At 52.0% G+C, this 27,889-nt stretch overlaps 1 protein-coding gene across 10 annotated transcripts in view; it reads right to left on the minus strand.

Moving 5' to 3' along the window:
- Window positions 1-3,450: 3,450 nt before the first annotated feature.
- The window catches only part of Col27a1 (collagen type XXVII alpha 1 chain), a 117,002-nt gene continuing 92,563 nt past the window's right edge, over window positions 3,451-27,889 (minus strand). For 2 of the 10 annotated variants that reach the window (XM_050121799.1, XM_050121796.1), the window contains exons 37-61: window positions 26,414-26,521; window positions 22,683-22,736; window positions 22,484-22,591; window positions 21,607-21,660; window positions 20,935-20,988; window positions 18,888-18,944; window positions 18,727-18,780; window positions 18,200-18,253; window positions 17,897-17,950; window positions 17,219-17,272; window positions 17,031-17,138; window positions 16,676-16,783; window positions 15,850-15,957; window positions 14,093-14,146; window positions 13,645-13,707; window positions 13,224-13,277; window positions 13,051-13,086; window positions 12,933-12,950; window positions 12,577-12,612; window positions 11,696-11,722; window positions 10,127-10,192; window positions 9,255-9,426; window positions 8,303-8,412; window positions 6,725-6,943; window positions 3,451-5,201 (exon numbers count right to left, since the gene is read on the minus strand). In XM_050121799.1, coding sequence (XP_049977756.1) covers window positions 5,055-5,201; window positions 6,725-6,943; window positions 8,303-8,412; window positions 9,255-9,426; window positions 10,127-10,192; window positions 11,696-11,722; window positions 12,577-12,612; window positions 12,933-12,950; window positions 13,051-13,086; window positions 13,224-13,277; window positions 13,645-13,707; window positions 14,093-14,146; window positions 15,850-15,957; window positions 16,676-16,783; window positions 17,031-17,138; window positions 17,219-17,272; window positions 17,897-17,950; window positions 18,200-18,253; window positions 18,727-18,780; window positions 18,888-18,944; window positions 20,935-20,988; window positions 21,607-21,660; window positions 22,484-22,591; window positions 22,683-22,736; window positions 26,414-26,521 — 1,977 coding nt within the window. In that variant the 3' untranslated portion in view covers window positions 3,451-5,054. Of the gene's footprint in view, window positions 5,202-6,724; window positions 6,944-8,302; window positions 8,413-9,254; window positions 9,427-10,126; window positions 10,193-11,695; window positions 11,723-12,576; window positions 12,613-12,924; window positions 12,951-13,050; window positions 13,087-13,223; window positions 13,315-13,644; window positions 13,708-14,092; window positions 14,147-15,849; window positions 15,958-16,675; window positions 16,784-17,030; window positions 17,139-17,218; window positions 17,273-17,896; window positions 17,951-18,199; window positions 18,254-18,726; window positions 18,781-18,887; window positions 18,945-20,934; window positions 20,989-21,606; window positions 21,661-22,483; window positions 22,592-22,682; window positions 22,737-26,413; window positions 26,522-27,889 lie in introns of those variants that run through there. The other 8 variants (XM_050121801.1, XM_050121800.1, XM_050121797.1 and 5 more) reach the window with 8 other exon arrangements.

The following is a 27,889-nucleotide window of genomic DNA, read 5'->3' on the forward strand; positions in this document are numbered from 1 at the left end:
CAGCACCAATTATTTCAAGAGGAAGGTGGGCATCAATGAGGCTCCTTATGGAGTTTGCTAGCCATTTTGGCAAGAAACTGCTTTTGCCTGGACTGCTTGATGATACGCTGTATGAACTGAACATGCAGTACCCACAGAGAGATGACTGCTGAACTTGCCTAAAGGTGAGACCATCCTTCAGAGTTCCTGCTTCATAAAAGAGTCTGCCAGACATTCTGCAGGACACAGAAGAAAGTAACTGACAAACTGTCAATATATGTAAAACTGTCTTTGAAATTTCCTGCTTCATGGGAAAGTCTGCCCGATGCAATGAGTCTGTAGGCTGAAGACGGATGCCCCAATTTTGCAGAAAAACTTTGAGTGACTGTCCAGGCAGTGAGATGTCTCTGTCAATTCTAGAGTTTGGGAAGTTTCTTACAATGAACTTCCTGTTAACTTAGGTAATATTATATCCTTTTGGAGTCTTTGATGGTGTTGAAGAATAGATATAGTTTTCCTTAGTCATGATATTGTAACTGCAATTCTTTCTAGATACCTGCTTTGTTATATGTTAAAGTTAAAACTTTCCTTTTTCATTTAAACAGAAAAGGAAAGGTGATGTGGGATTCCCCTCTGTATGCTGTGAATAACATTGGTTAATAAAGGAACTGCTTTGAGCCTATAGCAGAGCTATAGGGGAACAGATCTAGGCGGGGAAAACTAAACTGAACTCTGGGGAAAAGAAGGGCAGAGTCAGAGAGAAGCCATGTAGCCCTGCCAGAGATAGACATTGGAACTTTTTCTGATAAGCCACAGCCTCTGGTGATATACAGGTTAATAAAAATGGGTTAAATTAATATGTAAGAGTTAGCCAATAAGAAGCAAGAGCTAATGGGCCAAGCAGTGATTTAATTAATGCAGTTTCTATGTGATTACTTTGGGGCTGGGCAGCTGGGAACCAACAAGTGGCTCTCTCCTTCTACAGATTCTAACTAGAATCTGTAGGTCAGGGCTGAGAAAATATATAAAATATTGTTGGGATAAGTCCAGGTCCTGTGTAGAGATCTTGACAACTTATGTATGACTGACCTCTTTGAACTTCAATTCCTTCGTATGAAACCCTTTCATGGTCTGCCCACCTTTCACAAGCCAAGCACATGAGATGAAAGCATAACACACAATGTACTCATTCAGGGGGCATGGCCAGTTTACAGGAACTATCTCCATTGGGAGCATAAATGGTGTTTTTCCTGGCTTGACCCATGTGCAACTGGCTTCTACAGATCCAAGAGCAGGTGCTGAGGTGTTGGCTCAGTGTGTAAAGTGCTTGCCCTATAACACAGGGGCTTGAGTTTGATCCCAGGAACTCATATACTAAAGTCTGGCCATGGTGGCACATACCTGCCATCCCTGAAGAGGAAGGACAGAGATGTTCAGGTTCCTGGTGCTCAATGTCCAGGCAAGCTGGCTGACTTGACGAGCTCAAGGCCAAATGAGAGATCCTATCTTAAAAAACAGGGTTGACTTCTCTGAGGAAAAACATCTGAGGTTTGTCTCTGGTGTACACACACACACATACACACACACACACACACACACACACAGAGAGAGAGAGAGAGAGAGAGAGAGAGAGAGAGAGAGAGAGAGAGAGAGAGAGAGAGAGAACACACACACACACACACAGAGAGAGAGAGAGAGAGAGAGAGAGAGAGAGAGAGAGAGAGAGAGAGAGAGAGAGAGAGAACACATACGCACACACACAGAGGGGGGCAAGTGCACACTCAGTAGCAATTGACCACTATTCTACTCTGTGGACTGAGGACCGAGAGCCCTACCCATGACTGGCAGGCAGGACAGAGCACACTTCTCATGGTACAATGAGGTCCCTCTCAAGTCCTTGACCCAGGCAAGACGCTGGGCCCAGAACTTTCAGTGTCTTTTTGTCTGTCCTCTTCTTTTTCTCACAAGCTACTGGACATTGTGGGGTGAACTGGCTTTGACTGACCTTGCAGCACCGTGCACAGGGCAAGGCCAGAAAACTGAGCTTTTCCCTGGAAGGCCAGCCTGCAGGGGAACCCATTCCGATGACTTCCTGACACCCAGGTTGCACAATGGGAGGTTGAGAAATGTGGGGATGCTGGCATAGAGGATGCTGCCAAGTGCAGCTTCTGGGAAGAAACTGGCTCAGCTCCAGGGTTTTAGCTGGCCAGGTCACAGGGACCCATGAGTCAGTGAGGCAAAGCGATGCACATACTCCCTTTCCCCCTCCAGCCCTTCCTGTTGACTCCTGTGTCTCCGGTGTCAAATCTACAAAGTCAGAGAGGCTACTGACAGTGACAACCTGTCCTGTTGTCTCAGCTCTGCCATGTGTCACCTGCATAGGCCCAGTGACTCTAGTCTCTGTTCTGAGCAAAACAGTGATGTCTGTTTCATGGCATCCAAGCCCCTCTGCCGCTGCCCTATCACCAGAAGAGGGTCCCTGGCTCTCCTTGTGTGAATGAGCAAGGCTTGTTTCCCTAGCTGCAGCTGTGGACTCCAAACCATGCTGATGACTGGACGCTGAGGTCTGTAGTGGTAGGTGTCCATATTGCACAGCATAGGGAAGGTTCTCAAACTGAGGAAGCAGTAACTTCATATTTTTGCCTGCACCTTTTCCAGGCAGGTGTTATGAATTCTCTCAGATGGAGTGTTACGATGTCCAGAAGGGGAGCATAGCCAGTATCTACCCACTGAAGAACAGATAACTTGCAATCTATCCTTACTGCATGCATTCAGGCCCAACGACAGCCATCTTGAATTAGGCATTTCTTTCAGGGAATCTCCTGTTTTCCTTGCTTAGGTTCTCAGCAAACTATAAATTGGTACATTAGCATGGTATGTTGAACTATTGTGTATGTACATATATGTGGGTAGGTGTCATGTATGTTCATATATGTATATCTCAGTATACATGCATGCATGTGCCTGTAGAGGCCAGTGCACTTGGTGTTGCTGTGTCCAGGACCACCTTTCTGTAGTAGATCCCCGATAAACATGTACACTCCTAATCAGCCCACTTCCTTCTTTACTTTGATGGAACCTATGGTCATTACTTACATTCTGGGCTGGGTCAACCCAGAATAATAAGATGTAACAGCATTGCCATCAAAATGAAAGAAGAAACAACAGAGGATTCAACACACACATGCAAACCCCTGGGTCCCATCCCTGGGAATGGAGCCCAGTGGAGGCTGGAAGGGCTCAGGACAGCTCCAGGCCTAGGGCCTTGGTTAGAGAATGGCTCTTGCTCCTCCTTCAGAACCCTGGCAGATGGCATCCATTTTGTTCTAAGCTTTAAGACTCAGTAGAGCCATGCATCTTCCCCATCACTGAAGAAGCTGTCTGTGAGTGAAGAAGCTGTCTGTGAGTGAAGAAGCTGAAGAAGCTGTCTGTGAGTGAAGAAGCACCAGACCACAGCCATCATTCCATTGCTCAGTTTTAAATATTTATTTAAAGTCCAGAAGGGAACTTGAGAAACAGAACCCACTAGGGGTTTGACCACACTGACATTTAGACAGAAACAAAAGGACGGCAGTGAACACACATCAACAGACTGAGGGAAACACAGAAGGGGGAACAGGAAGCAGCTCTCAGATGGGGACCAGACAACGCACATCTAGCCTGCAGCGGGGTGGGAGGGGTTTACAGACAGTGTCTGGGGAGGGTGGGCGGGGGAGGTATTAAATAATGAAAAGCAAATCCAATTCCCCACAAGACACAACTTTAGAAACACACAAATAGACACTGTAACATCAACCTTCTATAAAAATAACTCCATAGTTAAAATAACTTCAAAATCCAACTGGGTCCCAACCTATGTAGGTTGCATGGAAGGTTACTGTTGTGGAGACCAACGAGGTGTTCGTCATCGGTACTTCCTTCTCCACCCACACTGGCACTTAGGGGAAAGGACAGTGGGTCCCTACATAGCTGTAAAATGCTGAGAAAGCGGGAGGTTGGCTGCGCTTGGAGGATGGACTCTTGGGAGGGAAGACCTTGGGTCTTCGGAGATGGCTTCGTATTTACATCCACCTTCAAGGTCAGCCCTAGCCGATATTCTTCCTCAGATCCGAGGAATCTTCTTCCAGGGCAGGTCTTCTAAAGGGAACTGAACCCTCCAGGAGCAAGGAGGACCGCGTTATCATCAGAATGCATCCTCAAGAACAGAAGCAGAAATCTCTATACTTCTGGTTACTGGTAGGATTTTTTTGTTTTTCTTTTCTTTTTTCCTTTTTTCTTTTTCCTTTGCTTCCTCCTTAGCAGATTACAGGGGTAGCAATAGTAACATTCTTAAATCCCCATTTGGAGGAGAGAGAGATTGTGGACAAGGTCCCACTAAAAACGTTTCTCCAAAGCCTGTGGTAACAAAAATAGTAGCACCTTCAGAATCTTAAATAAGGTTATTTTTTTTCTTCGTAAAAAAATCACATACAAGAGACAATTGTGAGCACCAGCGATTTCACAGTGGGAGGTAGCATACAGCACCCCAGCCTGGGGGTCAATCTCTCCACACCCCCAGCTCTCTTGTTCTTCCTCACCTCTCCCAGGTGAAAAAATAGGAATACATCTTCTCTTTGTTTAAATAATATATATAGATAGATAGATTTCTTTCCTTTTCTCCTCTTTTTTTTTTCATGTCTCCTTTCTAATATTGCACATCAAAAGCTCCCTAACAGGGACCAGCTGACAACACGCCACACCCTTTTCTTGAGGTGGCATCAATGGGGGTGGGGCTCTTTGGGCAGGAAGTTGGGGAGGAAGGGGTTGTCTGCAGAACTGGGCAAGAGGCCATGGCTGGAGTAGGCTACAAGTTCTGCTTGCTCTGATTGGCTCTTTGGTTGGTTCTTGGGGCTAGGCTGAGATGGCGGTTCTCCAGGACAGCCTAGTAGAGCCTGGTACCCTTTCTCAGTTCCTGCTGAGCAGATAACCTCTGGGGCCTGCACCAGGGTCCTAAGGCAGCATCCTGAATCCTCTGGAACTAACTGCCCCAGCCTCTTCTCTCCCCACAAGACTTAGAGGAGCCTCTAGGTCGGAGGTCAGAGGAAGCATGCAGGTCCGACTTCAAGGCGGTACTGCTTCCCTGATGAGACAGGTGGGAGGTTGTCCACGCTGACAATGGGCAGCTGCTGGGGGTCCTGAGTCCGGAAGGTGAACAGTGTCTGGTGCCAACGGCCATCATGGATCTGTCGGAAGGTGACAAATGCATTTCTCATCCTTCTTTGTTTTGCAGAAACAATGACTTGTATGTGGCACATCTGGCTTGGTTGCTTCTGTTTTATTTCCATTTATCTTCTATCTATCTATCTATCTATCTATCTATCTATCTATCTATCTATCTATCTACCTACCTATCTATATCATTTATGTATCTATCCCTGTATGTATGTATGTATGTATGTATGTATGTATGTATGTATCTATCTATCTATCTATCTATCTATCTATCTATCTACCTATCTATCTATATCATTTATGTATCTATCCCTGTATGTATGTATGTATGTATGTATCTATCTATCTATCTATCTATCTATCTATCTATCTATCTATCTATATCATTTATGTATCTATCCATGTATGTATGTATGTATGTATGTATGTATGTATGTATCTATCTATCTATCTATCTATCTATCTATCTATCTATCTATCTATCTATATCATTTATGTATCTATCCCTGTATGTATGTATGTATGTATGTATCTATCTATCTATCTATCTATCTATCTACCTATCTATCTATATCATTTATGTATCTATCCCTGTATGTATGTATGTATGTATGTATGTATGTATCTATCTATCTATCTATCTATCTATCTATCTATCTATCTATCCATCCATCCTTCTATCTTTGAGAAAGGGTCTCATAAACCCCATCCTTGTCTTAAACTCCTGTTTCTCCTGCCTCTACTTCCCCTTTCCGCCCCAAATCAGGTACTGGGATCATAAGTGTGAACCATTCCACCAACCTCAATGTTTAATGTTTTTTCTTTTGTTCTTATTAAGTAATAGTGTGTGGAGTTCACTGTGCTTTAATTTTGGGGCACATTCCTAGTTACTTCCCACGAACAGATTCTACAGGGGGACTCCAGGTCCAAGGACAGCCCGTGATCTGGAGTCCATCCTGGTCTCTGTTTACACAGAGCTGTTCTCCAGCGTCTTCTTCTCAGTAGCTTCATGCGGGTGCCACATCCTAATGACACCAGGGTTACTAGATTTACTTTACGAAAGTAGTTTTACCTTTGGACGACTTTCTGTCTCCCTCAACCCTTAAAGCATATCGTGTTTAAGACATTTGAAAGTGACCAAAACTGTTAAAAGAAAGAAAGCAGCCTGACCAGTGGAGAGAAGACAATAGGCACTCTTTCAATGAGGCCTTTGCAAGATAACAAATGTTCTTAGCCTGGAGAACTCAGGTTCCCAGAGAGGTTAGCCTAGGGAGGGCAAGGCCCTGGGTTCATACATACGCATGCGCGCGTGCGCAAGCACACACACACACACACACACACACACGCATGCACATAGGCACTCACACACAGAGGAACGCAAAGTCAGTTTTAAAAATAAATCACTCTAATGAGATTACATGATGATAAAAGAAGTATATACAATGTAGTATAAAATGATAAGACATACACACAAAACTAAACAATTTCTCTAGCGTTCCCACATCAAGAGACAACGAGGGGCTCCAACAGTTACCTTGCAGCCATCCACAGACACCTCTGGCCTGAACTGACCCCCAGCTTCGAAGACCTGTCCATTCCAGGCACGGAAGCGCACAGCTTGTCTGGCAGAGGGGCGTCCCGGGCCTTCCTGCCACACCGTCAGGTTCAGACAATGGATCGTGATGTGCTGTGTCCCCTCAGAGCTGAGCAGGTGCAAGAAATTCATCTGGACCCGGCTGACAGCAAACTCCAGCTGTGGAGAGACGCAGGTGGGAAGCAAGCCTCAGAAGCCCCGCCTTTCTGGAAGGCACCAGGGTCAGCCCTTTCCTAACTAGTTTTTTCCTGTGTCATCTTTCCACTTGAAAAACAGGGAAACCCAGTTCCATGTGAGCTGGTCCTGTAGCCCAGTGGCTGTTCAAGCCCAGAACCAGAGGTCTGAGAGTCTTGCTGTGGTTTGTTTTCTCTTCTCTCAGGTAGGTGAGCTAAGGGTTCAGCCGGGTTCAGAGGCTGGTAAGGATTTTGCCCAAGCTGAGTGTGGAGGAAATATAAGGTGCCATAAAGAATTTAGTCTATAAAGGACTCAAGAGCTACCAGAGCTGTGGTGTGGGGCTACGGGAAGGTGGGGCTTGGTGGAAGGTGGTTAGTTCACTGAGGGCAAACCCTTCAAGAGGATATTTTTGCTTCCGACCGCCAGGAAGTAAGTAGCTCTCCTCTCCTATGTATAGTCTGTACCTCAGCCCCAAGGCAAAAGAGCTAAGCAATCTATGGGAGACAAAGAAACCTCTTTTCCTTCCAGTTGTATCTGAATTTTGTTACAGAGACACAAAGCTAATTAGTCTGCCGCTGTTCCTGCTGGAGAGGACACCTCTGCTGGGCCCCTCTGTGGCCAATGCAGAGCTACACCATGTGGTCCCCAAAACCTCCAAGTGGCCCTGCTGGACTGGGAGCTCCAGCTGCAGGGATAGTGGCGAGTCTGACCTTTCTACACCTTGCTCGGGGTATGGCTATGTCAGGAAGCCAGCAGACTTGTTGAGTGGACGCAGCACCGTCTCAGTTATGGGGAGGCGCCTCAGAGAGTCACTGGATACAAAAGTCTGGGGCTCCCTACCTCCCCTGCAGCCAGAGCAGCTTCTCTATGTGGCACACCCCTACCCTTACCCCACATGGACAGCCTTGTACAGCAGACAAACAAGCCATGGAAGGTCATCCTAGCCCCTCAGCTGCTGTCTGCCTGCTTTACTGTGGAGTCACCTGGTCCCACGCCAGAATGCCTAGCCCAGGGACAGACGTGGTGTGCAGGCACTGAACAGGAGTTAAAGGGTGCGCATGCAAGACCGACGCATGTCCCTGGCAGTCAATGCATGATTCTCCCGGACTACAGACTATTCCAAGCGGAGCTCTTCAGCACTGAGACCCCAAGTGTGTGAGAACACGGCAGTGTGAAAGGGTTTCTTAATCACACATTAGACCTACACACGCTCAACCTCTAAGTGAGGAAACTATGTCTCAAGAGGGGATGGCTTTCCCACAGCCCTTCAGGAAGTCAAGCAGGGCTCGGGGCAGGGACTGGCAAGATAGGCAGAACCTGGTGGGAATGGGGAGCAGATAGTACCTTGGAGGCCGTGATGGGCTTCAGACATGTCTGTCCACCATGTGTAAAGTTACAGGAGACTTCAATGGTGTCAGAGGAGCAGCCGAGGTTGGGGTCCACCCAGTAGGTCCCTGAAGCAGAGCAGGACAGGGACATGTGTATCAGAAGGAGACTGGAGGGGTTTCTGTAGGACCTGTAGGCTCACGGGGCTGCCATGGGGTGGGAAGTTAAGGGGCAGGGCAGACAGACACAAGATTTCTCAAGGCACAGGCAGGGAAGGATGCCTTCTAGATAGAGCTGACAAATGTGGAGTCCCGCACTCTGGAAACACGCCCTGGGCTTCTGCTGGGATGTATTTACTCTATAGAGCAGACAGCTAGGCTCTCAGCCCCTCTAGCTTCTTCAGGCTTCCTCCCTACCTGCCCAAGGAGCTGGCACTCTGGCTACATCTGACTCCCTCCATCTGCCCTTCTGCCTGCATCTGGCATCCTTGCTGGGTTTCTTGGCTGCCAAGAGCTCAGCAGCAGAGGAAGGGGTGCCCCAACATCTACTTCTAGCTCTGTACCGCTGTGCACACCCTAACTCACAGCTGAGGTCAAATGAGGTTAGATGCTGAGGATCTCTGCTCAAGCAGGAAGCCCCTGGGGTTATCTCAGCCCTTGGAGGGTTTTTTGTTTTGTTCTGCCTTTCAAAGTCCTTATCTCTGTGCTCTGAATGGTCCCAGCTTATGACACTAAGGGGTCCATATGGCCCCTTCTCTTTACAAAGCCCTCAAAGCCTGAACCACAGGCCAGGCACTGAAGCTTGGAAGCTGCTTGCTGAGTGAATAAAGGATGCTGTGTGTCTATCTGTGCGAGGACAGAAACTTGGCTGAGATATGCCAGTGCCAACACTCTGGGGCCTGAGTACCTCCTGAATTTGTGCCACCACAACACAGGCAGAAAGCCCCTGCTCAGCCCACAGACACTCTTACCGTCTGCCACCCTCTGCTCACAGTCCAGGAGGTCCCGGCAGACCCGGGCTGGATTCTCCTTGGTGCCCAAGGGTGTCTTAATGCTCTGGATGAGGTTGCTGAGGTAGTGTAAGGTTTTGAAGATCTCTCCTCCCTGGTCCAGCACCAGCTGATCTGGATAACTGTACCCCTGCTATGGAAAAAGGACCATTGGCTCATTTTGTCTTGGCCTTGTCCAATGTCCCAGACACATCGCTCTAAAGTTCTCACTGTCTGGGGGACCCGGCGACCTCCCAGTTCCTGGCTAGCTTAGACTGACTACCACTCCATATCACAAATAAGGAGAGGGAGGGTCAGGGACATAATGAAGCAGGGACAAGAGCTGCTCTCTTGTCCCAGGCCTATGAGCCCAGCAGTGTTGGTAGGAGGTCTGAGCTAGAGGAATGAGCTCCCCACCATGAGAAGGAAGCAAGGCTGCAAAATGGGCTCTGATATTGGCTGGAGCACCTTAGACCATATTAGCTTGGAACTGTGGGTCAGAGTTGACCAGGCTGTGTCTCAGCAGCACCCTGAGGCTCCCTTGCTTCTGGGTGACCCCTGGGTGAACCTGGGAAGGTGCTTTGGGCTACGGTCCAGAAAAGCATCCGTCTCTCACTCAGGGCAGATACACACTAGATGTGAGAGGCTTCCAAGACATGAAAAGGCACGGTGTCTGCATCTGGCCTGGCTGTGGTACCACTTTGGACTGTGGTTTCCATCTGAGCCCTAGTGATGATTTCCACCTGAGACTGTGAGGCATCACTATGACACTTGGTGTCAGCCATGGGGACAGCATCCACCTCCACGACCTCTCCCAGGACCGGAGGTCATGTGAGCAGAAGTTCTGGCAGTACCTCTGGTCTGATTGCTCCATGAGTATCCATCCATGTCTGGAAAGCTCTCCCAAGGTCATCTTGCTGCTATACAAGGACAATAAAAGATGTGTATCCTGTCCCCCTCCCCGGGGAAGCCAGATTTAGAAAGTAGAGCCAGGGGTGCAAGCACCTACTTCCTCACTGCCACCCATGTCCCTACCCCACAGAGTCTTGACCAAGGCACACATCCTCTGCTGAGCCCTCCTTCCCTTGCAGAGTCAATGCTGAAAACGCCACTCCCTCCCACCAAGTCCTCCAGTGGATCCTCAGGGCGCTCTTGATATTAGGTTCAACTCTTCAACATGGTTAAAAGCCCCATGTGGTACTGTGATCTTCATCCTTGTCTCGCTCCACAGTGAACTAGAACCAGACACACACAGCTCTTCTGCCTAGTTCCAGGACCTTTGTACATCTTCCCACTGCCCAGGGAAGTCTTCCCTGTCTCCAACACAGCATCTATCCGGTTTTCCCAGAGAGGACACTGAGCCCCACCAATGATGTGTTTTTAATTGCTGTGACTAGGTAAGGGATATTTCTGTATCTCGCTTGCCCAGCTCAGGCGTGCAACCCAGTGAGCTGGCAGTTGTCAGCAGTGCTCTGGTGTTTCCACCTCCAGGCTGCTGAGACCCATCCTCCACCTCTCCATGGACCCATGGTTCTGATTATATTGCTCTTGTGTGTGTCTGGCCTCAACCTTGGCACCCAGATGGGTTGAGCACAGCTATAGGCTTACCAAGAGCATGCCAAGGGGGCTGGGGCTGGGGCTGGGGTCCAGAGCAGGGCTGTTGGGGGATTCCCAGCCCTGAACATTCCCACTGATGGTCCAACCTTAGTTCCCTGGTCTGGAAGATGAGTCCCTGATAAAACATTCTCCGGGAACTACTAAAAGCATTTCTAATACTGCCTGGCACCTGACGAGTGGCATGGTTCAGCCAATAGTGCTATAGAGCTCGCTCCCCTTTTCCGTGTCTAGGAAGGAAAGGGACTTTTTCTAGCTCTTCTTCCTGCCTGTCCTTCTGAGGAAGACAAGGATGATACAGGCAAGTGCTTTGTGTGTACGGACAGCACCAAGGGAGGAATGGGTAGAAGCTGGGATGTGAAGAACAGGGACTCTGAGCATCTAGTAGCCCCAGGGCTCCTTCTCCATGTTATGCCCTGGAGATGCTGTCAGGATCTGAGCCAGTGCTCACTGGAGTAGGGACATCATGGGGACTAACTGGTCTCCGGGCTGGAAGAGTTGAGCTGGGATGGTGTTGCTGTGCAACCAGAGAACAAAAGGAGCCCAATGCAGCCTCGTGCCTGACCCTCTAGACACGCAGTCTAAGGAGGAGAAAGCCCAACATCAACCTTCATGTGTAAAGGACAGACAGCCCCGGGGACTGGCGCTAGAGCAGCCCCTTGCTCACAGCTGGGACATGGATGGCCTCTTGCTCAGGGCTCCAGTGCAAAGGTACAGCCACTGTGGCCAGAGAAGGCTCATCAGTTTCTTCTCCCCTGCCCACCCTACAGCCTCACCCTAGGAGTCAAAGAGAATGGTTGGTAACTTACAAACTGGACCGGATGCCAAGGGGGACCCTGGAAAAGAAGGTGCAGGGTCAGGATTTGACAGGAGTGTTGGAGGCTCAGGTCGCTGGAGACCGGAGGGGCTATCTAGCAGGAGGACGCTTGCTAGACCACAAGCCTGTGGGATTAGCTGTTTCTTTGGGTTGGAACACTTCCTCTTAGAGGGAGAGGGCAAGTGGACCTCAGGAAGAGTCATCAGGCCCCTCCCCAGGGTAGATAATGAGTTGCAAAGACTGGAGTGTATGTTGGGGGTGGGGCAGACTCTCCTGTCAAGCTGCTTGCAAGCTGGGGCGGGAGCTCCAGGGACACAGATTTCAGGAACCATCACCCACGTCAGGGAGCTTCTCAGTGATGCAGCTGCCTTTGAGCTGCGGATGGTCCCTAAGTCCCCAGTAAGTACACTGGCACACTAAGCTAGACCTTGGTGGGTGAGTTTCTTTGTCCTGTTGATGTCCTGTCTAAATGCTGGTTCACATTTCCCTAGGAAAAGTCACACAACTGGTCTCTACTGGGCCTGCACTATACTCTCCACAAGTCTGTAGGCCTTAGGAAGCACACGAGGTCCATGCGGCTTTAGGGCTGGACATTGTCATCAAAATCTTGGTCTAGGGGCTGGAGAGAGGGCTCAGAAGAGCACTTGCTGTTCTTACAGAGCCCTGGATTTGCTTCCCAGCTCTTGTGGCCATCTATAACTCCAGTTCCAGGGCATCCAACCCCCTCTTTTGACTGCTAAAGACTAGGCATGCGCACAGTGCCCTTAATGCATTGAAGCCAACATTCACGGGCATAAAAAAGAAACAAATCTCCCTCAAAGGAACCTGCCTCCTCTCCTGGGAATCCAAAAGGCTCAGCATGAAGCTACCTACCGGTGGACCCGGCCGCCCCCTTGGACCAGGAGGACCCTGTGGAAGAAGGAGACAGGAGACAGTTGGCACTGGAGAGTCCCTTACCCAGGCTGGCCTCTGTCCCACCCAGACTCAGGGATGATGTTACCTTGGGACAGAAGGATACAAAGGAGAGGGAGGGAGGGAGGGAGGGAGGGAGGGAGGAAGGGAGGGAAGGAGGGAAGGAGGGAAGGAGGGAAGGAGGGAAGGAGGGAGGCAGAGACAGACAGAGAGACAGACACAGAGAGGGAAACACTTAAGAGTGCCACCATGGAAAGGAGGTCCTGGGAGCCTCCATCTCTGTCACCAGCTCCAAATCCTCACACCAACCTAAGTACCTTTGGGCCTTGCAGTCCCTGAAGACAGAATTGAGGGAGAGACAGTTAGGAGTTGTGGGCTGAGCAGCGGGTCACCTCCCACTGCCCCACTGCAGTGTCTGCCAGGCTGAACACTCACCCAGTCCCCTCGGCTGCCTCTGTCACCTTTGGGACCCTGCAACAAACCATGAGTTAGGGCTCAGAGAGAAGTCCTACTTCCCATATGGGGAAATTGAGGCTCAGACTAGCTCTGAGTCATGAAATGCTTGAACCTACAACGCAGGAGACCCTGCAGCTTCCCCCAGCACATACCGGGAGTCCAGAAGGTCCTAGCATTCCGGGGGGCCCAATGAGACCTTCCTTTCCCTAAAGGAGAGAGAGGCTATGAGTCCTCGGTCTGGGCCTGGGGAACAGAGTGACAGAGGAGGGTGGCGGCTGAGTGTCCCACGGGAATGAGAAGGATACCCCATTCAAGCAGGGCTGGGCCATGCATCTTCTGAGCATTCCTGCATGCTGGGGCGGGCACAAAGGACGGGGGCAGTGGCAGCAGTGTTGCAGCGGTGTGTGGTCTGCTCACAGGGACATGGCGAGCAAAGGCAAGAAGCTGGCAACAGCTGCAAGTAGGGAGGGCTCGAAGGGCAAAGGAGCAGGAAAACTTGTGTGTTCAACCTGCTGACGCTGGCCTCAGGCCTGGGGTGTCTACCAAGATGAGACAGGGAGAAGAAAGACCTACCATCAAGCCAGGGGGCCCCCGAGGGCCTTGGATGCCTTTGAAGCCGAGGTCTCCAGGGGGGCCCTGTAAGAAGCAGAAAAGGGTGTGCCTGGGGCAACCACTGGGGAGTACCTAGGTGTCTTCTTACCCCTGAGTTCTGACTGCTCTGTGCCCTCTTTATTTTAACTGAGAGGCCCTGGAAAGAATAGTAAAGGCCCCTGATTCCTAGACAGGAGCCAGCTGTGTGCCAGCAGGGGCCTGTGCGGTGTATGTCTCAGGTCTTAATTTCTGCAATAGTCTTTGCCTGTTCTTTCCCATTCACAGACTGGGAAAGCAAGGTTTTAATCGACTCATGTGCCAGAGACACAGAGTTGCTAGGATGAATACACTTCCACCTTCTGGCTGGCAGGCCCAGGCGTGAATCCACAGATGGATGAGCACTGTAGGCACAGTGGGAGGTGCACTATACCTTGGGTCCAAAGAGGCCAGCCACTCCCGGGAAGCCCATCTCGCCAGAGTCGCCCTGTGCAGAGAGCAAGACACGATGGTGTGAGTGGAGCCAGGACAAGGTGCTGCCAGTCACCCATGCCAGATGCCAGTCAGTCGAGGGGTGGAGTGGACAGGCGTCTGTGCCCTCTGCCAGAGGAGCAGGCAGAACCTAGCTCCGAGTCCCACAGTGACGATCTATACTCGGGAGCTCCTGTCTGTCTCCCGCCCACCCAAACGCACAGTCTCCCAACAGAAACCCTCCACTACAGCTGCGCAGGAAATCATTTCGTACAACAAAGTTCACTCCTTCCTTTTTGGTGTGAATGCCTTTATTACTTTCTTGCTGCACTGCACTGGCCCAGTCTGCGGTACAACACTGGCGGAAGTGGTGGTGTGCTTCTGCCCGTGGAAGAAAGCCTCAGCCACCACCACGCGTAGTAACTCTGGGATGTGCTTGGTGTCGGGTATCAAGCTGAGAAGTCCCCTTTACACCTAGTTTACTGGGGTTCCCACCCCATCCCTAATCAGAGATAAACTTACCATCTTCTCAAATGCTTTTCTGAACCTACAGACAATAAGTGGCCTCTTTTTCAGTTTGATGAGTTAGTTTAGTATGAATTATGCACCACCCTTTCCTTCCTGTGGGCGCTCACGTGGCCTTGATGCATCACCCTTCTTATACAGTCTTAGTCTTAACTTCTATTTTGATAACACTTCACTGTAAATTTCTCTATGAGCTACACTGGTCTTTTGGGTTATTAAATGTCTTTGACATGTTTTCATATGAAAATAATAATGACTTCTCCGACTGGCTCCTGGGTTTATGTAGAGTTGGTATTATCACTGCTTTGGGTGCTCAGCAGGACCACCAGGGGAGCCGTCTGAGTGCAGCTTCTCGGTGAGGAGCTTTCTAAACTACAGGTTCACACTCGTTCAGAGGCGCCAGGCGGGGCAGAATGGCCGCTCCTTTTGCCATCTCTCATCCTGACATTAGTTTTTTATATAAACATACATATTCTGCTTGTTTGAGAAGTCTGGCTAGACATACATGAACTTTATTGGTCTCGAAAATCCAATTTTCTATTTATGATCTTCATAATTTGCTTTCTATTGGTTCTATTGTTTCTATTCTTCTTAGAGTCTTGGGTGGGCTCCGATGCCACCACTGATTTAAGTTGCTACCAACACTCCTGAGTATAGTCTGGACAGTATCCCACCAATTTTGGCATATGTGTTCTTATTTCACTTGATCCAGAATGCTAATTTACCTTCTGGCTTCTCTTTTGACTTATGGATCATTTAGATGCCTACTTAGTTTCTAGCTAGGTAGGGTGCAGGGAGACAGTGTTGTGCAGGAAGAACACTGTACCCAGAGCCCACAGAGCCATGTTCTATGACATGATCCTGATTCCCATGCTGAATGGGCCACTCAAATGTTTTATTCTAGCCCGATGACACCTCCTTCCTGCACGCCATCGAAGAGAACACCACTGAGAGCTCAAAGAGTGCATGACTCTGACTTTGGCATCATGTATGAGTACACAGGTAGCTTCTAGGCCTGTGAGTGCACGTATGAACTTGAGTGTGTGTGTGTGTGTATATGTGAGTGGATATGCCTTTTGAGCATGTCTGCGTGTGTGTGTACGAGCACGCGCGTGTGTACATGTGCACGGGTGTGTACTCGTGACTTTAAGCATGTGGCGGTGTGGTCATGTATATGCCCTGGGACTTACTCACCGGCTGGCCTTTGGATCCCGGCTCCCCCTGGTTCCCAGGAAGCCCTGTTCCACCTTCTGTCCCTCGCTTTCCAGGAGGACCCAGTTGCCCAGGTAACCCATTTTCACCCTTTAAGAGACACATCAACATGACCAGTCAAGAGGACACATGGTGGCAAGAGCAGTGGGGATGGTGTGGAGCAGGAGGGCAGTGACTTCATGAGGTCCCAGGATGGCAGCGGTAGAGGGAGCCATGAGGGTCGGTGGGACACTCTCACCCCCGGCAGACGCCTCTCCCATGGCTTTGCCTTTCTCTCTGTTCCCATCAAGGCTCCCTCTTCACTGTTCCTCCCCAACAAGACATGCAGGCTTTATCTCCAAACTTGTCTCTCACCCCACTTCCCTGGTCAAATACAGAGGGTCCTAACCTTCCCCCAACTAGACCAAGAACTTAGGGAAGACAAACACCATGTCTGGGTCCTTCATTATATATTACCTCTGGGGTGTGGCCCCTAAGTCAGACACAGAAGCAGCCCAAGGACCTTTTCTTATGAGGCTACAGAGAATCCCAGTGGTAAGCAACCGGTTGTCTCACAAAGGCCCACCAGAGGGCGCCTGTGGACAACTCAACTATTGTGGAAGGTTTGTATGGTTCAGCAGGGGGGCAGTATTGCTAGCCACTTGGACAAACTAGCCTTTAAACTTGGGTCGAGATGAGGACAGGGATCCCCAAGAAAAGACCACAACAAAGGTTCCATGTTCACATGGGCCTTAGGACATGGATGCTGAAGGAACCAGTATCATTACAGTCAGGATTAGGGTAGAAAGGAAGATTAATAAGAGCTGACCTTGAATCCTGGAGGCCCCTGTGCTCCAGGCAAGCCAGCCACACCTGGGTTTCCTCTTCTCCCAGCAGGGCCCATGGGGCCAGCGGCCCCATCATCTCCCTGCCCTCCCTGTAAAGAAAGCAGGTAGGAGGGTGCTTGCTGACTGGGGCCCAGTGAGTTGGAGGAAGGAGGTCATACTTGCTAGGGGTAGGAAAATATGGCTCAGTGATCAAGGAGAGGAGTGATAAGAACCCGAACAGATGAAAGACAACCTACCTAGATGCCACCCAGTTTTCTAACGGACTCCTCAGGCCCGTGAGCGGTGTGCAGCCTGTGGAAGTCCCTAACACCTGTTTTGACCCAATGTCCTGCTTACCTGATATCCCGGCCGGCCATCCTTGCCAGGAATCCCATCAGCTCCAGAAATGCCCTCAGGGCCCTGTCTTCCTACCACACCCTGGGGCCCTGGCAGCCCTTGCAGTCCCTGGAGGCACAGAAGAGCCTGGTCAAGCCTTCTCCAGAGAACACAGGAACTGGTGGTAACAGAGGAGCTGTACCACTCACCTGAGGTCCCCTCCGACCTGATGCTCCAGCCTTGCCAGGCTTTCCCTTTGGGCCCTGAGAAAACAGAAACAAGAGACAGACGTTAGCAGGGCCTAGGAGCCTGGAAGGGGCACCAAGAGGAGGATCATAGGTCCTATGAGCGAGTGTGATCTACCAGAGAGCCTCATGCCTGGAAACTCAGGGCTGTGGCCATAGAGTCACCCAGGGCTATCCCCGCTGCTCTGGGCTGCCCTGACTTCCTTCTCTGGCTCCTTTGCTGCCAAGACCATCCACAGGTGTTACATTTGTGCCAGCTGGGCCCTTAAGGCACGTGGGCCCAGGGGACACAGTGAGGAAGGTCTTTATCAGGCCTAGCAGAGGGGACTACAGGAGTCAGGGACACACAGCAAGGAATCTTCTGTGACCAGCTTGTTCCTCTGCTTTTCTACCTCCCTCCACCGTATTCCCCCACTAGCTCCTTCCTGTTCCCACTCCTCCCTTGCAGCCCCACAGAGATGTGAGCTGAATTCCTGGCTACATTAACTTCTACCCAGGCACTGATCCTTCAGCCCATGCAGACAGCTGCAGAGCCTGTGCACACGGTATCTCCCAGCCCTGCTTGCTGACTTTGTGGCTCTAGAGAAACCCATGCCATGACTCCAGGACTCCGCCTCCCACTGAACCCCCAAACCCTCTCACCTCTTCGCCTTTTGATCCTTTAGGTCCCGGCTGCCCCCGGGGTCCTGGATGGCCCTGCAAACCAAGGTGAGATGACACAAGGCGGCCCCAGGCCTCTCTCCTGGGGAGGGTGACCAGTCTCCGCCTGGAGGGGGATGGGTGGGGAGGGGTTTGGGGTGCAGGCTCTTCGGGAGCCCCAGGGTTAGGGCATAAAATACAGCATGGGCTGCCTCCCCATGTCCCCCTGCAGGGCCAATCCCTTTAAGTTTTAAAGGCTCTGTTCTGTCATTTCTGGTGCTTATAGCAAGAAGATATGAGACTCACGGGTTGGCCCTGCTGACCCGGCTTTCCACGGAGCCCTTGAACTCCCTCTTGACCCTGAAAGCCAAGGAGAGACAGGTGAGGGCCTTCTGAAGTGGCCAGGGAACCGCTGCTCTTCCTGCCACGTCTCTGACCCTGAGCTCTAGCTTCTTAGCTGCTCCGTAGGTGGACGAGCAATAGAGCAGCTGGAATGGAGGGAGAAGCAGCAGCTGCTTCTGTTAGGAAGGCTGTTACAAAACACAAGTGGGGAACCTGAGCCAGGCCTCTACCCCTCGCCCCCAGGTCCTGCTGGAAGGAAACTCAGCCAATCTGCTGGCTGCGTGGATGGTTAATGTTCCTGACCTCACCCTCCTGTTCCCGAGCAGACATCAGGGCTTCCCTTTATGGTATTTACCTGGCCTCATAAAGGGATGCTCTCTGCCCTTATACCACTGGATGGATGCGGTAGGGGCAGAGCCTGTGTCCAGTGCAGACTGCCTCCCCTTTACCACCATCTCCACGCCCTCCAAAGGTGGAGCTGTGATACTTACAGGGTATCCAGGGTCGCCTGGCTCCCCACGGTCTCCTCGGTCACCCACGGGACCCTGAATGACGAAGACAATGGATAAACATAAGCCCCATCTTCTGAGGGCTCTCAGCAGCCTGTGCCTGATTACACTGAGAAGTTCAGGGGAACAGAAAGGGAACTTACTTGAACTCCAGGTAGCCCGGGGGGGCCCTCATCCTTGCCATCCTCGCCCTGCTCCCCCTGTGGACACCACAGAAGCAGCGTTAGGCCAGGAGCACTCTGGCAGTTACCTTCTTCAGGGGTGGAGCCAGCCTCCACAGGTAGGCAGACTAGGAGACCAGCAATCAAGATTGCCATTGTAGGTAATAGTGGTGACAGTGTCTGCAAGCCACAGGGATGCCCAGGACAGGCTGAAAGAGGAGCAGACTGGAGTGGAGACCTTGGGCCAATGCAGGCCATCTGAGGCCTGGTTCAGCTGGGGGATGGGCTCTTGGCAGCCACAGAGATGGTTGAAATGCAGTTGCACATGGCTGACAGGACCTCAGGGCTCAGGCTCCAGCCCCAGAAAATTGCTGTCTCCTCTCTTGGGAATCCCTTCTGTACTCTGGACAGGGCACCCTGAGGCCCCATTGCCCGCAGAATTGGAAGGGAGCATTAGGGGCAGAAAGAGGGAAGTGGTCAGAACTAGGATGCAGCCCTGGCCAGTCTGAATGTTGGTACCCTACCCTCAGATGGGGTCCTGTGGCTCCTACAGGCAGCAGTTAAAGGCAAGTGTGATCCAGCCTGGTGCCTAGAACAAACCATCCCCAGAGAGGTGGGCTAGAAGGAAGAACCCCCTCTGTTCCTGCCTGTGCTCTTGATCCAGCTGTGAACGGTGTCAGGAAACCAGAACTCTCCTGGGAACACTAGGGCTTACCAGATAGTCTTTTGTCTGGCATGTGTCAGTTCATGTCATATATTGTCTTAGAGATTCTACATCAACCCCGGGATAGTTCCCTCACCCCCACTTTGCAGACTAGGAAAACGAGGCCCAGGAAAAAGCCATGTTAGCAAGGCCAATCGGCAATCAAGGGCCAAGACATATGGTGCCACCAGCCTGGCTGCAGTGTGAGACCCCGATCTGAGCATTACAGCATCAGTGGACTACACGGGGACAAGGACCGTGTCTGCAAGTGTAGACCGGTTCATACTCTGCTTCTGGTGCTGGCTAGGGCTCAGCAGCACCCTCTCCCACTGTTTAGAAGCAGACCCCTATGCTCCAAGAGACTGGATTTCTCTGCCTGTTCTGTACAGCAATGGCTGGAGAATTCTGGGGAAATCGTAGGGAGAGAGCCGAGCTCCCGTGAATCTCCCTTGCAACCTACTTCCCCTGCCAGCACTGGCCTGTCTCTCCTTGGCTGTTCATTGTAGCCATTCCCATCAACAATGATCTGTACACACAACCCTCCCACAGTATTGTGTCATTGGAGACATCATAGCCATCTACGGCAAATGACTCTGAGTGGTGGTGCCGGGGGCTCAGTTCCTGCCTGGCCCCAGGGTTTCATGGCAGCCTTGTGATGGCTGAGGAAAGCAGAGGGCCTGAGTGTGCTCCCTCCAGCCTCTCAGGGTCCATCCGGGGCCTGCCTGCAGATCTGCACTCAGCTAGCCAGGAGAAGGGGCCAAGGACAGTGTGCCAAGTTAGTGTGACTCACCACAGCAGGACTTAGTTAGATAGGAGCTGCGTCGGCAAAAGAAACAAGGCTGGAGAGGCCAGGGACAAGGAGGCAAAGACACAGCCTGCTAGGAAGCCTTCCAGCTAGGAGGGGAAGGAGAGGGGGAGTGGAGAACGGGATCCCAGAGTTCTGGCTCCAGGTCCACTGGTTCCCATTGGAGACATGACCCAGGGGCCATTCCTTACACCTTTGGACCCTCAAGTGCTCCCGTTGTTCATGGCCATTTCTCTCATTTCCAGAGCCCCATGGGAGGGCACACATCCCTGGGGCCCTCGCCCCCCCCAGCCTTCTCCTCTCTCTGTGTCCATCCTTGCTCATGCTGAGTGAGCTCCCGTGTGCAAGTTCAATGCTCCTGTTCGCAAGCATGACACTCGATGGGGACACCTTGTTCATTTCTGCCAGGCGACCCTGAGGCCATGAGTGAAGGGATGCTATGTCCCGCTCCATGCGATCCCCACCCCCAAGCCCCAGAGCTTGTCTTGTCTCCAGTTACTACTCAAAGACACAACACCTACCTTCTCACCTTTGGGCCCAGGAGACCCGAGAGGTCCCCTGACGCCTTTGTGTCCCTGCAGGCAAACACAAGGAGAGAACTGAGGGGTTTGAGGACACAGAAGGGACTAACGGCAGTAGGAGCAGTATAACAGGGTCCCACCCTCTGCCCGCACCTCCAGATGACACACTTCCAATCCTGTGTCCTGAGTAGCAGGCCCACTGTGGTGCCCTGGGCAGGCTGGGGTCAAAGGGAGGGGAAGAGGCCATCTGGCAGCTGCAGACAGCTCTGGGTTGTCTGGGCATTCCCTCGCTAGTCCTCACCCCCACTGTTCTTGTCCTCTCTTTTCCTGCTATGTCTCCAGGCTGGCCAAAAGCATCAAGCTGCCAGGCCAGGCCTGCACACGTGTGCTCCAACTGCTCTGAGCCCCCATGTCCTCTCTGAGGCCTCATCTCCTGAATGTGTATGCAGGATCAGGGAACACAGTGGTTCCTCTTTAGAGGACAGATGAAGCTGGACTATGCATGGAGCACCCACTCTCTGCGGGAAGCACTAGGGACCTGGGGTGATACTGGCACCCTTCTGCCCTCACCTCCACCCTACTCTACCATAGCCAGGAGTCCCCTCCGGCTACGAGACCTGGATCTCCTCCTCTCTGGTGGGAAGGTGATTCTTCTACATAGATGTCACTTACATTATAACCAGCCAATCCTGGCTCTCCTTGGACTCCCATCCGTCCTGGAGCACCCTAGAGAGGAGTAGAGCCTTGTTGGTATGCAGCATGGCTCCCGCAGCGGGGACATGGTGGTGACTCCCTCCCCTAGCACAGATACTCGACTCAGCATATACAGTGATGTCTTGAACCAAGGAGGACAAGGTGGAAGACAAGAAGGCAAGCGGGCCTTTCCCTGGGTCTCCCTGCCCTTCCTTCTCTCTGCTCCTACGGTTTATGAAGATGCAGGTGGCATTTCCCAGAACCTTTATAGCCACTTGAGCTCACTCCCAGCTAATGAGAACTATTGAGGTGCCTCTGCCTACTCTGCTGCCTTATCTGGGTCTGGATTCCAGGGTAAATCTAATGGGTGTTACTGCATATCCCCTCAGCTATTACCCATCACGTCACAGGGGTGGCAGGACACCACCACCATGAAAGCTTTTACACCATGTAGAAGGTTACTGCTCCATCTGTCAAAGATGCCACAAGCCTCCCCTGCCCCATGCTGGAGTCTTCTCTTGCCTCGGGAAAGTCTAGCAGGACCCCGAGACTCTGTTCCAGCTGTTTAAGGACCTTCAGCACCTCATCCTGTACCAGAGACCTTCCCCACTCCTCAGTAGAGTGTTTTTTTTCAACCAGGGTCCCCCGAAAGCATGGGGGACTCACTGCCTCCTGCAGTTTGCAAGATACAATTTTCCTGCCATGCCTGTGTGTATCCAGGGGCTGTAGCTTTGGGGCAGGGATGGGTGGCTGGGACAGGAAAGCTGGGGCTTCAGAGTGCTGGGGTGCGTGATTATTACAGGGAAGCAGGCGCCCCTCCCTGTTCTTGTTTCCTTCCCCAAGCCCAGCTCCTCACCATTGGTCCTAGGGTGCCCCGGGACCCTTTAGGACCTGGGGTGCCAGGAGGCCCAGGCTCTCCAGGGATGCCCATCTCCCCCAGCTGTCCTTGGTAGCCCTTGGCTCCCTGAAGAGAGAAAGAACGAGAATTTGCCTTTGGTGGCTGGCCCTGGAAGGTGGGTGGGGAGGGATGTGATCGTCCAAGGCAGGGGACCTACCTTAGCTCCCATCTGGCCCTTCTCACCCTGTTTGCCGGGCTTCCCTTCAGGACCCTGAGAGGACACAGAAACAAGAGCAGTAGAAAGACGAGGCCTGAGGGAAGAAGGGCAGCTCCAAGTTTTCTGATTGGGAGTCCAAGGCCTGGCTCCAAACCCACGTCACCCAGTCCCTATGTGGCCTTGAGAATAACCTAATTTCCTGAGTGGCACCTGTCTGTCATGGTCATAGCATTTTAGATGTCCTCCCAGAGTTTAAGAATTCAGCTTGGTGACAGGGCACGTTCGTTACTATCAACCACAGCATGTGTGTGGAGTTATGGTGGAGGCTTCTGCTGCCTCCACCGCTGACCCAGTTATATGTGAAGCAGGGGACCAGCTATCTGTCCTGAGCTCTGTCTAGGTCCCACTGGTGCACAGCTGGCCCTGATACACCCCAGTCACTCTGTAGACTCCCTGGGGGTCTCCTCACAGTGGGCATCATGCTGGGACCAGACATCCTCCCCTCCCAGGGGCCCAGGCCATTCCCTCTGGAGGTCAAATGTGCGTTCTCAGCTGCAGATCTGCTGAAGTCTAGGCACGGGTCAAGTGTTCCCAGAGAAACTCACATCTGAGCTGGGCTGTCTGTGCCTGAGTCTGCAAAGCTCAGCATAGAGAAGAGAAAAATGGTCCTATTCGTGGTTTTTAAACTTGTATTCCATTACCATTTATTTATTTTGTGTGTGGCAGGGAACACAAGCCACAGGGCATGTATGAGGTCAGAGGACAGCTTGTGATGGTTGGTTTTCTCCTTTTAGCTTGTGGGTCCCAGGGATTGAACTCAGGTGTCAGGCTTGGCAGCAAGCACCTTTACCTGCCAAGCCATCTTCTGGGCCTCATTAATGCTTTCTAAATATTGATACTATGTTTCAAGACTGTTTCCCATCTGCCCCGCTGAAGAAATGCCACTTCCACTGCCACTTCCACTCACCCGTGCCTTCCTTTCTTACTGGGGACTTTAAGTTACCTGTGTGGCTCTCCTATTTGGACCACACAGTGCCAGCTGGCCAATGCTGCCGTGCCAATGATAAAAGTCCATCCCTGGGACCTTCTTCTCCACAGCTTTTTAGGCACTCTGGCCTGCCTTAGTATGAATCTCAGAACTGGTACAGTGACGGGGGATGGGACCAAGCCTCTGTGGGGGCAGGGGAGTCCTGTTTAAAGGGGTCCCTCTGGTTGTAAGCACCCTGTGGTTCAACTCTGAGATTATAGTGTATCCGGAGGCCACTGCTGCATCCTATCACAGATAGGCAGAAATCACCTATTGTTGGGAGCGCGGCTAAGAAATGTATTTCTAGGCAGCTTGGCCATTGTCTGTGCATCACAAAAACTAAGGTGGCACCACGGTCCATACAGTCTTATGCGATCACTGGTGCACTCCCTCGAGGCTGCACATCGTCACATAGCGTGTGACCATGGACACATTTGTAGAGAGGCCCTGGAGGCTGATAAAATGCTATTTTCAAGTCAGTAGCTGTCTGCATCCACAGAGTGGAAAACATCCCTCCAGCAGTCACCATGCCAAAGAAACCCAAACGCAGAGTTAGCGTCCACAGACCCAGGTGCATGTAGGCCAGAAACATTTTGGCATATGAGAACTGTGAGGGACCCTGCCACCACGGCCACCACAGCCACGTGACCAACCACAGTCATTACCAGCAGCTTCTATATATTTTTTCCTCCAAACTTCCCTATTTCTGTGCATTTTTGTAAAGGCTTGTGGGGGGTGGGGTTGGAGACAGGGTTTCTCTGTGTAACAGTCCTACCTGGAACTAGCTCTGTAGACCAGGCTGGCCTTGAACTCACAGAGATCCGCCTGCCTCTGACGCCGGAGTGCTGGGATTAAAGGTGTGCGCCACCACTACCTGACTGTAAAGGCTTTTCTTATTTAATGTTTCTTCTCCCCACTCCCTGGCATATGTATGTGTACAGTGTGTGCATGTGAGTATGTACGCCACATGCCTGTGTGTTCACAGGTGGAGGTCAGAGGACATCGCGTGTCTTCCTCTATTGCTCATGACTCTAATGTCTGGAGACAAGGTGTTTCATGTTTGGGCTATGCCAACTGGCCACCATGCTCCCAGGATCAAGATCCCTAAGTACTGCGGTCACCAGCACACTCAGCCGTGCCCAACAGTTCACACAGCCGCTGAAACCTCCAGCTCAGGGTGTCTGTGAATTCAAACTCCACTAAACCATCTCCCCAGCTCCTCATTTTCTCTTCACGGCTGAGAAAACCAAGGTTGAGAGATGGGCAGCAGCTGCCTGACGCCCTGGAGACCCCAGGGTTGACATCTGAACTCAAGTCCTAAGGATTTGTCTAGGTCAGCTGCTCCGCCCCACAGCAGAACCGCACACGCACTGAGAGAATGGCCTTGGGACTTTGGAACTCAAAATAACTTTGGCACCCATTCTTTCCAAATTTTCAACATAGCAAGACTGAGGCCAGAGAGGGTCGGGGGCAACTGCGATGACACAAGGGATTAGTGAGGTGAGGGCCACCCCTTCCTGCTGGAGCCCTTCGCACCCACATTCTCAGGGCTGAGGTGAGCAGCCTCTGGCAAGTCTGACAGGCAGCCCGCCTGCATTCTTGGGCTGAGCAGTGACTTCATCCCCTTGCTTCAGAGGGCAGAGCGATTAGCACTTTGGCTCTATTTTTAGGTAACAAATACTTTCCCACGGCTAGTGACTAGCATGTTGCTGACTAGTCTGGATCCCTTTCAGACTGGTAACTTCGATGGCTGAGAAGCCATAGGAGCAGGCCAGAAGAAACGCCTGCTGAGCCCAGGTAACAGCAAGAATCTGTCATTGGTGGGCAGGCAAGCAAGCGGAGGCGGGGGGGGGGGGGCATTAGGGAAGCATCCAGAGAGTGGAGTTGGGCTAAGGCCAAGGCTGGCTCACAGCAGACACCTGGAGGCCTGACACTGGTGGCTTGTTACAAGGTGGCCGGGTTCCAGGGGCCTGGCAGACACTGAGTTGGCCACAGAGTCCTGTTCCACCCTCACCCTTGGACATCAGACGAATACCAGAATACCCTACCTCCCATCCATCCTTGTCTCCACTGCCTGCTCAGGCTCTGAATTCCAGTGAGGACACAGCAGAGGGACAGGCTGGACACACAGAGGTTGAAATCCTGACCCTGCTGTTTCTCACTGTGTGGCCTGAGCCAGGTTCCTTTATTTCTCTGAGTCTCCCAGCCATCACGGCTGCTATCTAAAGAACAATCTGAAAAGCACAGAGCATGCTGTCTGAAATCACTGAGAACGGTTTCTGCCCTCTGCCGGGGATCTGGGCTCAGGGAAGGTACTCATGGCGTCCGTGGTCAAAACTGAACCAAGTTTAACCCAGGTGAGGGGTAGAGTTTCTGTCTTCTCGCCCAACCCTGTGTCCCCCTGACTGTCACAGAAGGGTCAGGCATGACTTTCAAGGCTAGAGATTGTGAAAATGGCTGAAGGCACACAGGGACACCAGGAGAGCAACGAAGGGGGCATGTGTTCCACAGACGAGCAGGCACAAAGGCCCAGAAACAGCCAAGCTTGTCCCAGGAGCTGGATGGGGTGGGGTTGCAGGGACACGGGGAACGGGAGGGCACAGGAAGGCTGTGCAGGGGAGGGACAGAAGGCGACTTCTCAGGAGGCCTGGCCAGGTATGAGCGTCCCTCACCAGAGCCCCATGATGCTAGCAGCTGCACTCACCCGGATGCCAGTGATGCCTGGGGGCCCTGAGGGCCCATCTTCTCCTTTCAACCCCTCCTGGCCCTTCTCACCACGTTCACCATCGGGCCCTGGGTCACCTTTGTCCCCCTGGGTCAGGGGGTAGGAAGAGGAGAGAGAGAACATCAAAAATCAGGTCATCAGAAGGTCTACAGCTCAGATCACTTGAAGACTGAGGACCGGAGAGCAGACCAGAGGGCCAGTGAGTTACCCTCCATGCCTTCAGCACCAGAGCCAGCTTCACCAGAGCTGTCACCTGGGGGTCCTCTTCTGGTAGTAATACAGATGAGGAAACTGAGGCAGAGCTAAGTCAAGCCACTTGGCCCCAAATCAGCTGGCACCAAGTCCTGGAAAATGGGGGTCCGAGGGAGGAACTCTGGGAGTTAGAAAGTTGTAGCAAGGACTCTCCGAGACTGAAGAAAGGGGCTGTAAAAATCTGCCATATGAAGGGATCCCTTGTACAAGTTTCAAGAGCCCAAGGTGCAGGCATTTTGCATTCTTTACAAGCAGTAGTTCTGCAACAAATCGTGGGTGTACCCCTTGATGGTGTACCCCAGCTTGTCCTGACTCTTCCATCCTTCCCTCGGGTCCTGGGCAGCACCGAGCTGTCTGGGCACCTCTAGGGCAGAGAACGGACTACGACCTCGGCAGTGGCCACAGGGCCAGGCACTGTCCATCACAAGCTTGTCTCTGAGGGGCTGCCAGGCATGGAACCTGTGGCATGTCTGGTGGCCTAGCTGTGACTGTTGGTAGGTCGTATGGGGAGGGAATGGGCTAGGCGTTGACTTGGGAAGGCACAGTGCTGCCTTGCAATAGTTTATGGGGGGGGATGCTGACAGCTGCACACGGGGCTCAGAGCATCTGTTGGAGGGGTAGATGGAGTCTGGCTTGGCTCTGCTTAACCAGGAAGAGAGGCTCAGGATACAGGTGTGACCTTCGGGGAAATGAGACCGGCAGGAGGAGTTGTTGGTACTTTCCAGCTTGGCCTTGGGGACAGCCATAGATGACACATGAGGGAGGCCAGCTTAGAGCAGTCTGGGCACTGGGATGGCCTGAGCAGTCCCCTTCCACTGAGCATCTCAGATTCCAAGCAGAGCCTGGCGCAGAGGCCTCCTGGCCCAGCCCCGGCTCTCACAGACTCCCCTGGCTCCAGGGCTGCATTTCTGCCTTGGCATTCTGGCCACCTGCTGTCTCCTTTGTAGACTGGTTTCTGCAGGTAGCCAAACGAGGCCTAGGCCCAAACCAGTCAGCAGTGACTCCCACAAAGCTGGAAAGGGAGAGGGTACTGTGGGACCTGGAGACTTCTGGAATCCATGAAATCTGCCAAGGCTCAGAGAGCCTTCTGGGTGACCTCTCAACCCTCCCAGTCCACAGATGGAAAAACTGAGGATGGAAGCAAGACTGCCCAATAAGAGAGCCACAGAGCCCACAGAGCCCACGGAGTCAGGGTTCTAAGTT

The sequence above is a fragment of the Alexandromys fortis genome, unplaced genomic scaffold (genome assembly GCF_014885135.2).
Source record: "Alexandromys fortis isolate MF-2015 unplaced genomic scaffold, M_Fortis_MF-2015_v1.1 scaffold_183, whole genome shotgun sequence".
NCBI lineage: Eukaryota > Metazoa > Chordata > Mammalia > Rodentia > Cricetidae > Alexandromys > Alexandromys fortis.